Source organism: Fundulus heteroclitus, chromosome 7, assembly GCF_011125445.2.
Source record: "Fundulus heteroclitus isolate FHET01 chromosome 7, MU-UCD_Fhet_4.1, whole genome shotgun sequence".
NCBI lineage: Eukaryota > Metazoa > Chordata > Actinopteri > Cyprinodontiformes > Fundulidae > Fundulus > Fundulus heteroclitus.
Window position 1 is genome coordinate 36,682,209 of NC_046367.1, and position 15,061 is coordinate 36,697,269.

The 15,061-nt window shown below is 40.4% G+C and overlaps 1 protein-coding gene across 2 annotated transcripts in view; it reads right to left on the bottom strand.

The window, feature by feature from the left end:
• Nucleotides 1-161: 161 nt before the first annotated feature.
• umps (uridine monophosphate synthetase) overlaps nucleotides 162-15,061 on the bottom strand; it is a 41,782-nt gene continuing 26,882 nt past the window's right edge. For both annotated transcript variants that reach the window (XM_036139576.1, XM_036139575.1), the window contains 6 exons: nucleotides 4,367-4,461; nucleotides 4,096-4,256; nucleotides 3,858-3,975; nucleotides 3,588-3,763; nucleotides 3,391-3,505; nucleotides 162-616 (listed from right to left, as the gene is read on the bottom strand). In XM_036139576.1, coding sequence (XP_035995469.1) covers nucleotides 273-616; nucleotides 3,391-3,505; nucleotides 3,588-3,763; nucleotides 3,858-3,975; nucleotides 4,096-4,256; nucleotides 4,367-4,461 — 1,009 coding nt within the window. In that variant the 3' untranslated portion in view covers nucleotides 162-272. The remainder of the gene's footprint in view (nucleotides 617-3,390; nucleotides 3,506-3,587; nucleotides 3,764-3,857; nucleotides 3,976-4,095; nucleotides 4,257-4,366; nucleotides 4,462-15,061) is intronic.

The window sequence follows — 15,061 nt, forward strand, 5'->3', positions numbered from 1 at the left end:
TCATTGAACCTTTTCCTGGTTGTTTTTGGTGTTATGATTGCCTCCTTTGAATTACTGGTTAGCTTTCCTTCCTTCAAGACCCAAAGTGTTTTATCAAAAGATAACATCAATCTGATCTTTCCTTTGCACAGTTAATCCTCACTTTAATGTTGATATCTTGGTTTGATTCAATTCATTTATTTGAAAGGGGACAGTGTAATTTACTAAAACACATTCTAGAGAGTTAAATAACCCAGAATTAGCCAAAAGGCTATTTTTCCATCTTTAGTCCCCTAGCCATGATGTGAAAAAAGCCAATCAAATACAACAGTACAACTCACAGTGGGGTCAAGAGTTTGGACTGAATAAATTGTGACACCTATACAAAATACCGCTAAGAAAATGAGGACAATAATACGCAGCATTACAATACAGCACCGCAGATACGGATTACTCGTCGCCAGATCCACTTTTGTTTGGGCTTTTTGTTTGTAAGCTTCCCAACCAGACTTTCTGTACAACTCAGCAGCCTTGAGCTGATCGGCGGCCTCTAAAATGCCTCGTCCCACAATGATGACGTCTGATCCTTTGTTGATCACCTCTTCTGGGGTTTTGTACTGTTGGCCCAACTTATCTCCTGGGGGACAGAAAAAACACAGGAAGCTCAGAAAAGTTGTGAATGAGCAAGAGGGATTAATGAAAGACTCAAAGCATTTATGTGACAACAGCACCCCTTTGTGTTGAAAAGGTATCATTAAAGCGGTCATTTTATTGTAGCATCACAGCAGCGATAAACTTCGAAAGGCCCCTATTGTTAAGAAGAGTGCAGCAGAAATGATGTGTCACTGAAAAGCCATTTGATTTAAAGGTTTGTGTTAGTTATAAATATGTTCCTTTTTAATTGTAATACTGTCAACAAAGAGGAGAAAAGAAGTCAAACATTAGTAGAACTAACCCTTTAACACAGGAGCTTACATTTGGGCAGTTACATTTTTTTAAAAGAGTTGGAAAAACTCGTTTTTATCAACCATTTATCAAGACAATTAGTCAGTAGTGGCTGTTAAGGACCAAAATACTAGCCTCGTGAGACCATCCCGATCTCGCGAGCTTTCAAGGTTTCACTCGCAGATCTGTCTGGCTACTTTCCGTTAAAGAAAATTTGGAGCCGTTCACCAAACGAACGTCCAATCAGCGTTGGCTTTGAGGCGGGTTGAGGTGTGACGCAACGGGAAGCGCGACAGTTCAGTCTAAAGAACATGGCGGCTTCAGCCGATGAAACTAGCGTTAGCGTGGCTTTCGAGCAAGTTTTATCGGAATTACAGAGTATTTCTCTGCTGAGCTAACGAGCCTTTACCTGCAGCAGCAAGAGTAGCTTGGCTTGTGGTTGTGTTTCAGATTCGTCGTCGCTCTGTTACGAGCGACGACGAATCTGATTGGTTTATTTGGCCCGTCTATCACCAACATAGGCCAATCAGCTAACCAGTATTTTCGCCCCTTCCCAAAATTACTTCAACGGAAGGTTTCCAGATGGATATGCGGAGCAAATCCATCTGGCGGAGTCAGGTAACCAAAATACCCTAATAAAATGGTATTTTAGACTTTAAACCAACAAGTAAAATAAGCCAACATGGTGCTATAAAATGTAGCTCTTACTACTTCTAATAATAACGTAATATTTACAGACCCGTTCAATAAATTAGATTAAAGTTACTTATTTCTTGTTAGAAATAAATTCACAAAATGAAACATTAATTACACAAAGTTTTCAAGCATTTATTTCAGTTAATTATGATGATTTTCTGCTTGCTACAAATGAAGACATAATATTATATTATTACACTAAAACAAAAACGGTGGTTTTATTACACATTATTAAACTTGGATATAAAAAAAAGTATAAAATATAGCAAAACAAAAACCTATCATGTTACTCAACAGAAACAAATAAAAAGAGAACAAAATATATGAAACACTAATAATTGCCATGAAAAGCCTCACCATCAGCTCTTTGGCATCATCTAAATTCTCCGCCTTTCTGTCATCACATCCTAGCCTTCGGGGCACATCAGTGAGGTTTGGTTGAGAAACTGACACTGCTCCGCCATTAAGCAGTGCAAAAATAATCCCACACCGGACTCCATTGGACCGCTTCATGGTGCGTCCGACATTACTGTATTTTTCGGACCATAAAGTGCACAGTTTTATAATGCGCATTAAACATTCTTCTCTAGAGTGTAATATCACTCCGGCCCTCCACCTCCACAGCTCTCTATCCGTCTCTGTCAGGAGGACAGAGTAGTTTGACTGCACTGCCCTGTTTCTAACATAAGGCCAAAAAAACTAACTTTTTTATTGAATTAACATACTAGGCTTATTGTTGCTAGCATGTCCTCTGGGTGCAGGCTGTGTAAAGGCTCCCACATACTCGGGTGTACCGTGTGCTTGGTGGACTCCACTCTGACTCTCTGCAGAGGTTTTACCCTTCATAGTCGAGCGTACTGTTGCCTACCTACATTTCTTTTGGCAAATTCCTACAATTCCTTTGTAGGAATCCTACAATTCCTACAAAGACTTTCTGCCAGCGGCGGAACAGATGGTAAAATGTGTGATTAACTAGCTGAGCACCTAGAGCCGTTTCTTTTCCAGCAGGTTCCCACCTGTCAGTGAGAACAGAGAGGGACTGTGATGCAGCGGATCCTGGAGACTGCCTGCTTGGAGCAGTTCAGTGCATCAAGCTCCGTGTCATATATAAAACAGTTTGATGTAAAGACTTCTTGCTGACTTAGATTATAGTCAGACATGTACTTGTATTCGCGGAGTCCGCTTCGAGTACGCACGGACCTCTGGAGTGAAATACTATATGGGGGCCTTTCCATGAATGCACTTCTAGTTTAGATATTACGGTCAGGCAGTATAGTAGACAGCTCAGGGGTCCTATCAGGTAGTGCTTCAAATACCCATTGAACAGAGTGGCTTCATTGCTTACCAAAGTCATTACACATTTTGACAGATTTGAGAGCATTTTACCACATAAAATCAGTCAGTAAGTACAACTTTAACCATATAGAAGACACACTGGATTATAAGGTGCACCATCAATTTTTGAGAAGATTTAAGGGTTTTAAATGATCCTTATAGTCCAAAAAAAAAAATAGTACATTTTCTCTTCCTACTGCAGCGTGGCTCGAATTTAGAATGAGTGGCAGCGCCCTCTTTTGGAAGGAGATTTAAGCGGACGTTATCAGCTAATCTGATGGAACAAATTTTAATTTACTTTTACATAAATCGACAATTAATCGCAAGTCAATTATTTGTTTGCATCCCCAGTCAATCTTCATACCAGCATACTTAAAGCATAGTGCATATTAAATCAAAAGTGGATCCTGGCAGCAAAATAAAAAAAAAGTTTACCTCCAGCTTGTATCTGCACACCAGGGGTCAGGTGGATAAATTCAGGTTTTTCAGTTATCTTAGAGCAACAGATGAATCCAAACACAAAGTCTCGGTGCTCCTCTGCCATCTTCACCTGCAGAGAGAAGAAATGCTGAGCTGCAGGAGACCCTTAGACATGTATGGTGAGATGAAGAAGGCAGTGGATATGTGCTTACCACAGTTTTTGTGTATTCACCAGTAGCCAGAGACCCTTGGGAGCTCATCTGTGCAATGAGCAAACCGCCGTGCCCCAGAGGATTCGCCACAGCACTCAGGCCTTTCAGGACCCCGGGCCCCGGCACAGCATGGGCGTTGACAATGTGTGACCAAGACGAGATCCGGTAAAACCCGCCTGGAGAGCAAAACACATTCAGCTCAAGTATAAAGATATTTTATACACTGGAAAACCTTTTCATGATTAAAAAGAACAGTGAAAAATCAGTCACCCTCATACTGATGCTTGACTGTATTTCCAATATCAGCAAACTTGCGATCTTCAAATATAAGAAAGTTGTGTTTCTCTGCCACCTCTTTGAGTTTCTGGCTGAACTCTTCTGAGAAATCCTGATAAAGCAACAAAAAAAAAAAAAAAAAAAAAAAAAAAAAAAATCCCATGAGTTTAAGTGTTTCAACAAAGTTCCCCAAGTTAAAAAAAAAAAAAAAAAAAAGAGGTTCTGGTATTACCTCCAGGATGTCACAGTGAGTCTTCAAAATGCAGATCTTTGGACCGAGTAACTTAGCCAGCTGGAGAAGCTCCTCGCTGCTCGTCACGTCAGCGGCACAGCAGAGGTTGGTCTTCTTATCCTCCATGATCTCTAGCAGCCTGCGTGCCACAGGGTGGGTGCCTGCAGACAAACTCATTTTAGCATACCAAATGAGAAAGCATTTTCATTTCAAATATTTATTTATTTTTTACATTTTTTTTTCTTTTTTTTTTTTTTTTTTTTTTACATACCAGGAAGTGCAGCTCTATCTGCATATGTCAATTTTGGCTCCGGTTCCACTCGCTGCTTCTTGGCAGCTGGAGACCCATGGCTGTTCATCTTAGGCCTGAAAGAGAGACAGCAAAGATGAGGCTAAAACAGACCTATAAGGAGGATTTATATCTTTACACTTTGTCATTTAGCAACCATGAGCTACGGTATATTTTATTGGGATTTTATGTGACAGACCAGTGCTTAACTTTGAAGTGGAAGGAAAATTACACAATGTTTTCAAAATGCTTGTGCAACTTCTCAGCTATCAGGGCCTCAGTGAATGCAAACAGGATTAAATCTGAGGCAACTGGACTTTGGCTCAGTTTTTCTGAAAACGTTTTTTTAAATCTATCCGGGATTCTTTGTCAATAGGGGGTTTTCAGCTGACGTCACGCTCATGTGACTACTCAGCGGGTCCGCCATATTGGGTGGCAGTCGTTTCGCACCGTTGACCTGCATTGTATGACGCCTTAGGCAGTATTGGAAGTGAACAATGGGGAAAACGTGTTTAATGGTTGGTTGCACGGCCCGTGGAGGTGGAGATCAACGCTCTTTCTATCGCCTACCACCCGTAATAGTGAATCAGTGTGAAAAAACAAAACAGCTATCTGAACAACACCGTCACCTATGGCTGACACGGATATCCAGGGCCGATTTGGACGGTGTTAAGCTGGAATACGCCAGAGTCTGCGTACCTGTGTTAATTACCTGTGACTTTGTCACTCACCCGTCCACGTATGATGGCGATTTCCTTGATGTGCATAACCAGATGTGAACTGGTTGTGAGCCTCTAGACCCTTGTAAGCTCTCATTTCCTCAAGAGTGTGCAGAGGGTTTTCACCGAACACCAGGTAATGCACTATGTCGCCGTGCTCTACATTTGGCCAATCATCTGGATTACGGCTAAACAAGGCACCGCGGAGGGCATAGGGATCCATATGGTCGATCACGGAACATTTCCTCAGATATACGTCCTTATCTGGTCGCTCTAGCGTGCTGGCGTACTTATCCATTCGCGATACGATAATACGTGTACGACAACTAGAGATAAGGAAGTGTACCACCCAATATGGCGGACCGGAAGTTGGCCAGTGACGTCAGTGAAAACCCCCTATTCTGGTGGCTCGTGGCCCCTGGAGGCCCATCCTCCTAGGCGCCTAAGTCAGATTCAAATCAATGACCCGCAATGATCTTTGTTCTGGGTTGTTAGAAGCTATTGGTTGGTGTGAATGGGGTACTTGATTAGAAGATCGACAGAGGCTGAAGACCGCATTACGAACAATGAGGAAGCATTGCAATCCACATCACTAAACTTTCCGACGTCGAGAGTAAGCTAGAGGTGGCTATGGAGAAGATTGACGATTTAGAAAACAGGAGCCGGCGGTGCAACATATGTGTCGTCGGGCTCCTTGAAGGCAGCGAGGGTACTGACCCGGTTGCTTTCTTTAAGGCCTAACTGCCAGAGATTCTGAAAACCAGATGAAGTGCTTTGAAAGGCTGGTAAAGGAACACATCGTCTCCAGTCCCATCCCCCCCCCCCAAACACTCCACCGCTTTCCAGTTTGCCTACCGAAAGAACCGCTCCACTGAGGACGCCATCTCCTCTGCTCGTCACCTGAGCCTAGCACACCTGGAGGAGAAGAACACGCACGTGCGGATGCTGTTCCTGGACTTCAGCTCAGCGTTTAACACCATCATCCCACAGCATCTGGTGGGAAAACTGAAACATCTGGGCTTCAGCACACAGCTTCGCAACTGGCTGCTAGACTTCCTCACACCTCAGTCAGTCAGAACACTTCTGATGTCATTACCCTCAGCACGGGCTCCCCTCAGGGCTGCGTCCTGAGCCCCCTGCTGTTCACCCTGATGACTCATGACTGCACTCCCAGGTTCACCACCAATCACAATGTGAAGTTTGCTGACGACACAACGGTGGTGGGCCTGATCAGAGACGACAACGACCAGGACTACAGAGAGGAGGTGGAGCAGCTGGTGGGCTGGTGCAGAGACAACAGCCTGATCCTGAACGTGGAGAAGACGAAGGAGATCATTGTTGACTTCAGGAAGAACCGGCCCTACCACGCTCCACTGCTCAACAGCTCAGCTGTGGAGGTGGTCAGCAGCACCAAGTTCCTGGGGGTGCACATCACGGACAACCTCAGCTGGTCTGTGAACACCACGTCACTGGTGAAGAGGGCACAGAAGCGACTGTACTTTCTGCGGAGGATGAGGAGAGCCCGCCTGCCCCCGCCCATCCTCAGGACCTTCTACAGAAGCACCATAGAGAGCATTCTGACCAGCTGTCTCACGGTGTGGGGTGAAGGCTACAGTGCTGCCAACTGGAAGAACGTGAGGAGAGTGGTGAGGACAGCAGAAGGGATCATCGGGGCTCCTCTTCCCCCCATTAAGGACATTTCATCCCAGCGCTGCATGTCCTGAGCCCGTAACATCATCAGTGACCCCTCACACCCCCACCATGGACCGTTCTCCCTGCTGCCCTCTGGGAAGAGGTTCCGCAGCATCCGCTGTAGGTTTCTTCAGGTTCTGCAAAAGCTTTTTCCCTGTTCCCATCAGACTGTTGAACTGCTAGAGACTCTGAACTGCTGAGGCCGCAAAATGGACACTGCACCACACTCGCATAACTGCACATTTACACATTTTCACATATGCTTTAGAATGCTGAAATGCTGAAGCCACAAATGGACTCTGTACCACATTCGTATATTACACGGTTTTAATAATACTCTCCTGGATACCGTGAAATAACACACTGCATTTCCCCTGCATTGTCTACATTGTTTTACATCGTTTACATTTCAACTGTTTACATAAATTGCTGCCGCATCTGGATACCGTGAATAGCACACCGTCTATTTCCCATACATTGTTTACATTTCAATTGTTTACATAAATCGCTGCTGCGTCTTTACCCTGAAAATTAGTGCAATTTACTGTGATTTTTTCAAGCTTTATGCAAACGAAATTTCGTTCTGTATGCACTTTGTGCATACAAAATGACAAATAAAGCTGTCTATGTCTATGTGTATGTGTTCAAGTTAAAACTAGATACATATAATTATTATCATTGTGGTTGTTATTGCCATTCAAACCTGAGGGAAAAAAGGGGGGTGGCGAGGCTGCTAGTTATGCTTAAGCAGATGAAAATTCAGATTCAAAATAGGAAATAAAAGGTTGCCAGACCTTGAAATATCTCTTAGTGTTGCCCTGTAAAGTAATTCTAAGATGTTCCAACTTTAGGTGTGTCATCACCTCCTCTACCCATCTTTTGTGAGTTGGCAGTGCTGCCTTTATCAAATTAAATAAAATCAATCCCCTGGCCAACAATGACGAAAATGCCATTGCTTTCCTTTAACAGTCGTTAATTCTGTTTCCCCCGGTGCCACACCAAAAATGGCTACCAAAGGAAAGGGTTCAATATTTTTCTTGTAAATGGATGAAAAGGTTTTGAAGATTTTGATCCAGAATTCTTTGAGCCTGGGGAGAGACCAGAACATTTGAGATGTGTTGGTTGGAACCTGTTTACATGTAGGGCAAGACGGATCAGCTCCCTGGTAAATTCTTGCCAATTTGTCCGTCGTGAAATGAAGTCTATGTACCACTTTAAACTGTGTTAGTCGATGTCTAACACATACAGACGAATGTATGTGTTCTACTGCCCACATCCATTCATTATTCGATACATCCAGCTCCAATTATTCCTCCCGTTTCCTTTTTATGTAGGCAAGGGATGGGGAAGCCACCCTCTGGATATTTACATAGAGGATAGAAACCGACCCCTTAGTAGTCAGATTAATATCCAATAGCCAATCTATCCACCCACTCTTTTCACAAAATGTCGAATCTGAAAGTATCTAAAATACTTAGTTTTTAAGGGGATTCCATATTGCTTTTCCAGCTCAGCAGCAGACATAAGTACACCATCTTTAACCAGATTTTTTAACAGATTCCACCCCAGCTCTATACCATTTCTTAAACTCTGTTCCCCCCAGAGCTGGAGAGAACAGGTGATTGCCATAAACGGGAGCAGACAGGAGGGTATTTCTGTTTTTAAAGTGAGTTCTGAATTGGACCCAGATTTTGCTTAGGGGCAGAGGGGCACAAATCAGGGAACGCAGGGATATTGGGCTAGATGCATATCTTTCCATTTGTACCCATACTGGGGTTTCCTCATCATCTAACTGCGAGACCCAAAATAGCAACTTATGTAGATTAGCTGCCCAGTAATAATGCATATAATTTGGTAGAGCTAGGCTCCCCTCCTCTCTCTGTCTGTCTAGAAACTCTCTTCTTAACCGGGGGACTGTTTTTTTTATCCGGGGGACTGTTTTTTTTTTTCCATCTAAAAAGGTAGTTTTTAGGTAGATGTACATTTATTTAATTTAAAAAATAAATATGTAGGAATAAAAATTGGCGACAGAGATTACTGGGAAGTTGTTAACCAGCAACAAATCCTGTATGGTCAGGATGTATTATATTACTTATAACAGGCTCAATCCTTGCTGCTAGTACTTTGGTCAATATCCTATAATGACAGTAATAGACTCACTGGACGAAATGATTCACATTTAAGTGGATCTTTATTTTTCTTAAAATCATAGCTTGTGACTGTAGCAAATATTATAAACAAATACAGTGAGGTTATGTATTAATATAAAATAAATTAATAAACGATACAAACAAAATACTTCTTTTTTTAAACTTCTTAATACAAACTGTCACAAAACATTAAATAAATTCTTTCATCATCATTCATTCATTCATTTATATCACTTGTTTGAGTTATTGAATTGGTAAATGTAAAAATAAATAAATAAATAAATTAGTTCGCTTGTGCCTGGGGACATATAATTATATATAAACACACATTTATTTAGAATACTTCAAAATCTATATATATGCACATCGATCAAAAGCCAATTAGGCTGCCAATCTCTATCAATTAATCCAAATTTATTTACAAGCATATGTAAGCTCCGTCTATATCTTTCTATATAAATGATCAAAACATATACACAGGGAACATAGACGTTCACTACTTTCTGCCACATACAATATGGCGGCGACGTCGACGTGAATACCTGCGCCCAACGAGGTATCCAGGTGACAGACACGTTTCGGAAAATGGTCAACCACAGAATCCAACAGGCCGCGATTAACGGTGTGACGCCTGCTAATACGAATTAGCAACCGCGACTGGTTGAAATGGTAAATTGACTGAACTTATACAGTGAATTCATAGAAATTAAATGAACAAATCCAGTGACTGTTTCAACTGGACTCCCGATTTAAACAACCCGAAACAATCTCCACTTTATCGTGGACAGCTGGTCGTTTCACGCATCAGCGTGGACAGCAGTCTCTGTTAAATCAAAATGGGGCGATTCGAGATAAGCAGCTTCACACGTCCCCAACACGACTCCGGAATATATTCGATTTATTGATACGCAGATCTCTTTAGAGGACTTTAGAACCCACGTGTTCACCGAGAAAGAATAATTACAGGATTTTATAAGCATTTACTATTGAAGACCGTAGCTATGGGAACATTGTGTCACCTTAGGCCGTATTTTGGTATTTTTAACTCGAGCATGCGCCGTGCAGCGAGAGAAAGCAGGCCACACTTGGTGGCGGTACTTACGTTCATAAGAGCAGGGGGAGAAACAAGGGGCGTTTCTCAATTCACGAGAAGGCGAGTCAAGTCCGGTCTTGGCAACAACACAGGAAGATTGGATTTGCAGAACGCATGGACCTTATATACGTAGACGCGTCGTTGGGCGGGTTCTGCCTATGCTGCGATGCGTCAAAGCGTCCGCCATGTTAAATGTGGCAAATCTGCAGTTACTCAGTCACTTAAACAATATCAAAGGGATTTTAATCTCAGAATATACTTTGTATTCGTAATATTTTTATTTTTGTAATATTACAAGTTTATTTTCGTATCCCTTTAGCTTCATTCTCCTGAATGTATTCTCGTAAAGAATAAAAATAATTAAAATAATCTAACCTGGCCCTATTACTCCAGGAGTGAAATAATTCTGCAAACTGACTATTCTGGAAATGTTCCCTCTTAATTCTCATAATATGACGTTTTTCTCATAACATTACCACTTTTATGTTTTTTTTTTGTTTTTTTTTTGTTTTTTGTTTTGTTTTGTTTTTTTTACTTTATTGTCCTAGGTCTTTTTTTCTCATATTAGTAATTTTACCTCTTTAAAGAAATGGTCATGTTCCTCAGGAGAATGTCTAGACTCATACAATGATTTATAAAAAGTTTCACATATACTGGCAATCATTTTAGGATTATCAATTACTGTGCCATTTGAATTTAGTTTAGTAATATTTAGTACATTTTTTGTTTGTCTTTGCTTTTCAAGTTTGAAGTAGCTAGAGTTTTGTTCTCCCTCTTCTAACCATTTGGCCAGTGAACGTAAAAAAAGCTCCTTTTGCTTTTTTAATGTAAATTTGATCAAGTTTAAGATGAAAGTGATGTAATTTGGCTCTTTGTAGTTCAGATTGATTTTCAGGAAGAATAGATAATTATATCAACTCAGAGATCAGGGAGGTTTCCTCCTTTATGCTATTTTTTATTCTACTTGCCCCAGCTTTACTTAAGATCTTTCTTAACTCATATTTTAAAAGCTCCCAATAACGTCCATAGTTATTTTCAGATTGTGCTAGTTTTAAGAGCTCGGCAATTTTGTTTTTAATTGTTAAATAAAAAAAATTGTCATTAAGAAGGGAGTTATTCATTTTCCAATATGCAGGGTACCTTTTAGTAGTTCTATCAGGGGAAATACAAACCTCTAGCAAAATGCCTTTATGATCAGTAAGGGGTGCTTGAATAATCTCATCTTTGCAATTGGAATGTTGAAAGAAGTCAGATATTAACCAAAAATCTATTCTTGAGTGTTGCGGACCAGCTTTATTTTGCCATGTAAAGTTTTTTGTGTTTGGATTATTTACCCTCCAAATATCTATTAAACTTTGCTCATTCATAAAGTCAACAATCTGAGAATTTATTTTTTGCTTGCTAGGCCATCGGTCAACTTCATCATTCACAGTAATGTTGAAATCTCCTCCTAAAATTATCCTAATATCATTAAATTTTTTAATGAAAGCATCAATACTGGAATTTAAAGTTTCAAGCAGCCTGACATTTTCCTTGGCGTTGTTGTAACCATAAATGTTACCAATAAGAGAGAAAAAATGATCACATTTAATAACTGTGAGAATATAGTGTCCAGCTGGGTCGGCTTCGGTGGAGATGATGCTGCTATTAAATTTGTGCTTCAAAGTTAATGTACCTGCTGCACGGTGAGTTCCATGGGCCATCCACAAATCTTCTCCCCACTGAGTTTTCCATAGTTTATAGTCACTTTCAATGGAATGAGTCTCTTGAAATAAACAAAAATCAGCACCACAATTTTTTGCAAACAGAAATAAAGCTTTTCTTTTAGTGATATCCCTCAGTCCTCGAGCATTAAATGAATAGAACTTTCACATATTAAAGAAGAAAAAGAACTAAACAAGATAAATGTCTGAGTTTTTAGTTGAACTCAACTGGGAACATAGAACTTTTCCTCCATAATAAGTTGAATAGAATCTGATGAAACAGTTAATTTTCTTGCCGTCCACAAAAGCTTGTCCTCCTACAAAGCATGCAACCTTCTTATCCTTGCGGGCTTGTTGGATTATTGGCCACAGCCGGCTGCGTTTCTCCCGGTCTTTTTTGAACAGGAGATTTCTTTGCTTCAGGTAGCCAGAGTTTTTTGCCATTTCCAGATCATGTTGCGGAAATGCTTCATAGAAAATTGGATGATTATATCTCGAGGATGTGGTTTGCAGTGTGATTTTAATATCTTGTATGTCAGCGGAGAGAAAATTAAACTTCAAGTCATCGATAGATTTTCCAATAGATGTCCCTTGCTCTTCAATAGCCAGCTTTAGCACCACTATCACGTTCTCTGCTGTGGCTTGCTCAATTTTACCTTTCTTGGTAGATGGTGACTTTGTAGGAGTAAGTACCAGATGACCTTCGGTTTTGCGTTTTGTTGTTGAGGTTGAAGACATTACAAAAGTATCTGTTCCGACGGGAGAAGAGGAAAGTTGGACGAAAGTTCTGAACAAAGAACGCTAGCCGCCATCTTGGCTCCTCATCTACTGTTCTTGAGTGCGGACATTAGTATCTATCTTACCTAACAAAGCTATATTCTTGTACAGGGTCCCGTTGCTTTTAAAATGCTAATGGATGCTTTATTTATCTTTGTTCATCATTAATGTCTCCACAACATGTTTCCTTAATTCTTGTTTTACTTTATTTTCTATACTAACTCTATATTTTTCACATTGAATTATACATACTTTTATGAAGGTCCAAAAAAAGTAAAAAACAAGAAGTCCATGAAGTCCATGCCTCCAACACATGTTAGATGTTTACCCACCAAATGTAAAATTTTATTTAATCCTGTATCCCGATGGTGACCTTGACATACATTTTCTTTTCGATTTTCCCTGTTTATTTCCATTTTCCTATGGTGTTTTGTATCCAAAACAAGGGACAACCTTTAGTCCCCTCCTCCGAAAACTGCTGCCATTTCACTTGGTTCTTGATAATGGATTCTATTTCAGATTTACCAAATACAATTTTCATAACTCAATCTTGTTTTAGAGATTATTCTGCAAGACAATCTGCTTTATCATTCACCTTAGTATCTATATGTGGAGGTACCTACATAAAAATACTACTTGAGACTTTGCAAGTCTAAATACAATTTCATGCATTTGGTACACAACCTCTGGACGGTTTTCGGTGAGAGAGCTAAAATAGACATTAAGGTTTAGGGCTGGACGATAATTCATTAACAATAAATATCAACCAATAGACATGTATCGATGATAGAAAAAAAGTATCAATTAAAAGTTAAATAGAATAACAGTTTTCCTTTCTCTGTAATATTAATATGTAATATTACAGGCCTTCCATCCTCCCAACCAATCACAAACGTAGACCCAGGAACGCGCAGTCATCAAGCTCCACCCTTTCAAAGACTTTGCGTTCTTTTTTTCGCTTTTAAAAACTTGGTTGAATCAAATGTTTGTGTGTTCTGTGTCTAAAAAGAGTTTAAGCAACATCATAAAACAGCCAGCCCTGCACTTAAGATATACATGTTGAATTTGTTGATAATTATCGAAATCGATCAATATGATTTCGATTTAATCAATATACTTTTTTTCTATATCGTCCTGGCCTATTATAGATTACACCAAATCTACACATAGTACTAAAGAAGGGAACTTAAGAAGAATAATAGCCTTTTGGCTAATTCTGGGTTATTTAACTCTAGAATGTGTTTTATTAAAATTACACTGCCCCCTTTCAAATAAATGAATCAGGAATCAATGAATTGGATTCAGAAAGGAAGAGGTACAAATGGTAAATGGCTTGTACTTGTATAGCGCAAAATCAAGTCCAATGACCCAAAGCGCTTTACACACACACATTAACACCTTGACAATGGACCCAGTCATATGTTTAGGATCAGATATTAGGCAAGCTCAAGTTAATAGGGAAGTCATGGTGGTGTTTTTTCATATCAAGATACTGTACAATATTGTATGGAAGGATAGGTTACTTAAATAAATATACAGAATGAGAATCACTGGAAGGGCTTACAGGTGGATAAAAAATGTTTTAGTTGATAGAGTTATACATGGGAGTAGCAAGAGCAGGTAAATACAGAATAGAAAATGGAACTCCACAGAGCATATATATATATATATATATATATATATATATATATATATATATATATATATATATACTGAGATTTAAGTACTTTGACTTCTGTGTTTTGCAATGCTGTGCAGCTAACCCCACTGACAGCCTATGGCAGGGAACTTCAATGTCAGTCCTCGAGGTCCGTTGTCCTGGAAACTTTAGAAGTGTCCCTGGTCCAGCACACCCGAATCAAGTGGCTGAATTAGCTCTTCAGTCTGCAGTGAACTTCTCCAGAGTTCTGCTGATGACCTGATTATTTGACTCAGATGTGTTGGAGCAGAAACACCAGTAACAGTTGCTGGACACCAGATCTGGAGGACCGTCACTGAAGAACGCTGGCCCAAGGTGACCAGCAGACGCCAGGGTTCTCAGCAGTGAGGGTAACTGGGGGGTTTGGGTTGTTGCTTCAGTATTTATTTATCCGACCAGCTCCAAGGGGAAGCTGAGTCCGACAAAACCCAGTTATTGGGTTGTCCGCCAAGCTAGTAGCAGCCACTGTTAGCTCATGTTATCTAGCTGGAATATTGTCAACATGCATTTTTCTGATGTGTGACCTGTACTGACGGCCAGGCCAGCTGACAGCTTTGCTAGGGCCCGGGACAACGCAGTCTTTTTGGCCCCCCTGTACACCTGCCGACACCACACACACACACACACACACACACACACACACACACACACACACACACACACACACACACACACCCCCCTAAAAAAATCAACTTAACTGTATACTTCATGCCCTCGAAATCTCTGTATTTTATATTGGATATTTTCAACCCATCTATTGAATTTAGTGCAGTAGTTGATCTTTACTTCATCAGAGAACAGCAAGCACTGCAGCCAGAATATGGCCTTTTTTGACCTGCTGTAT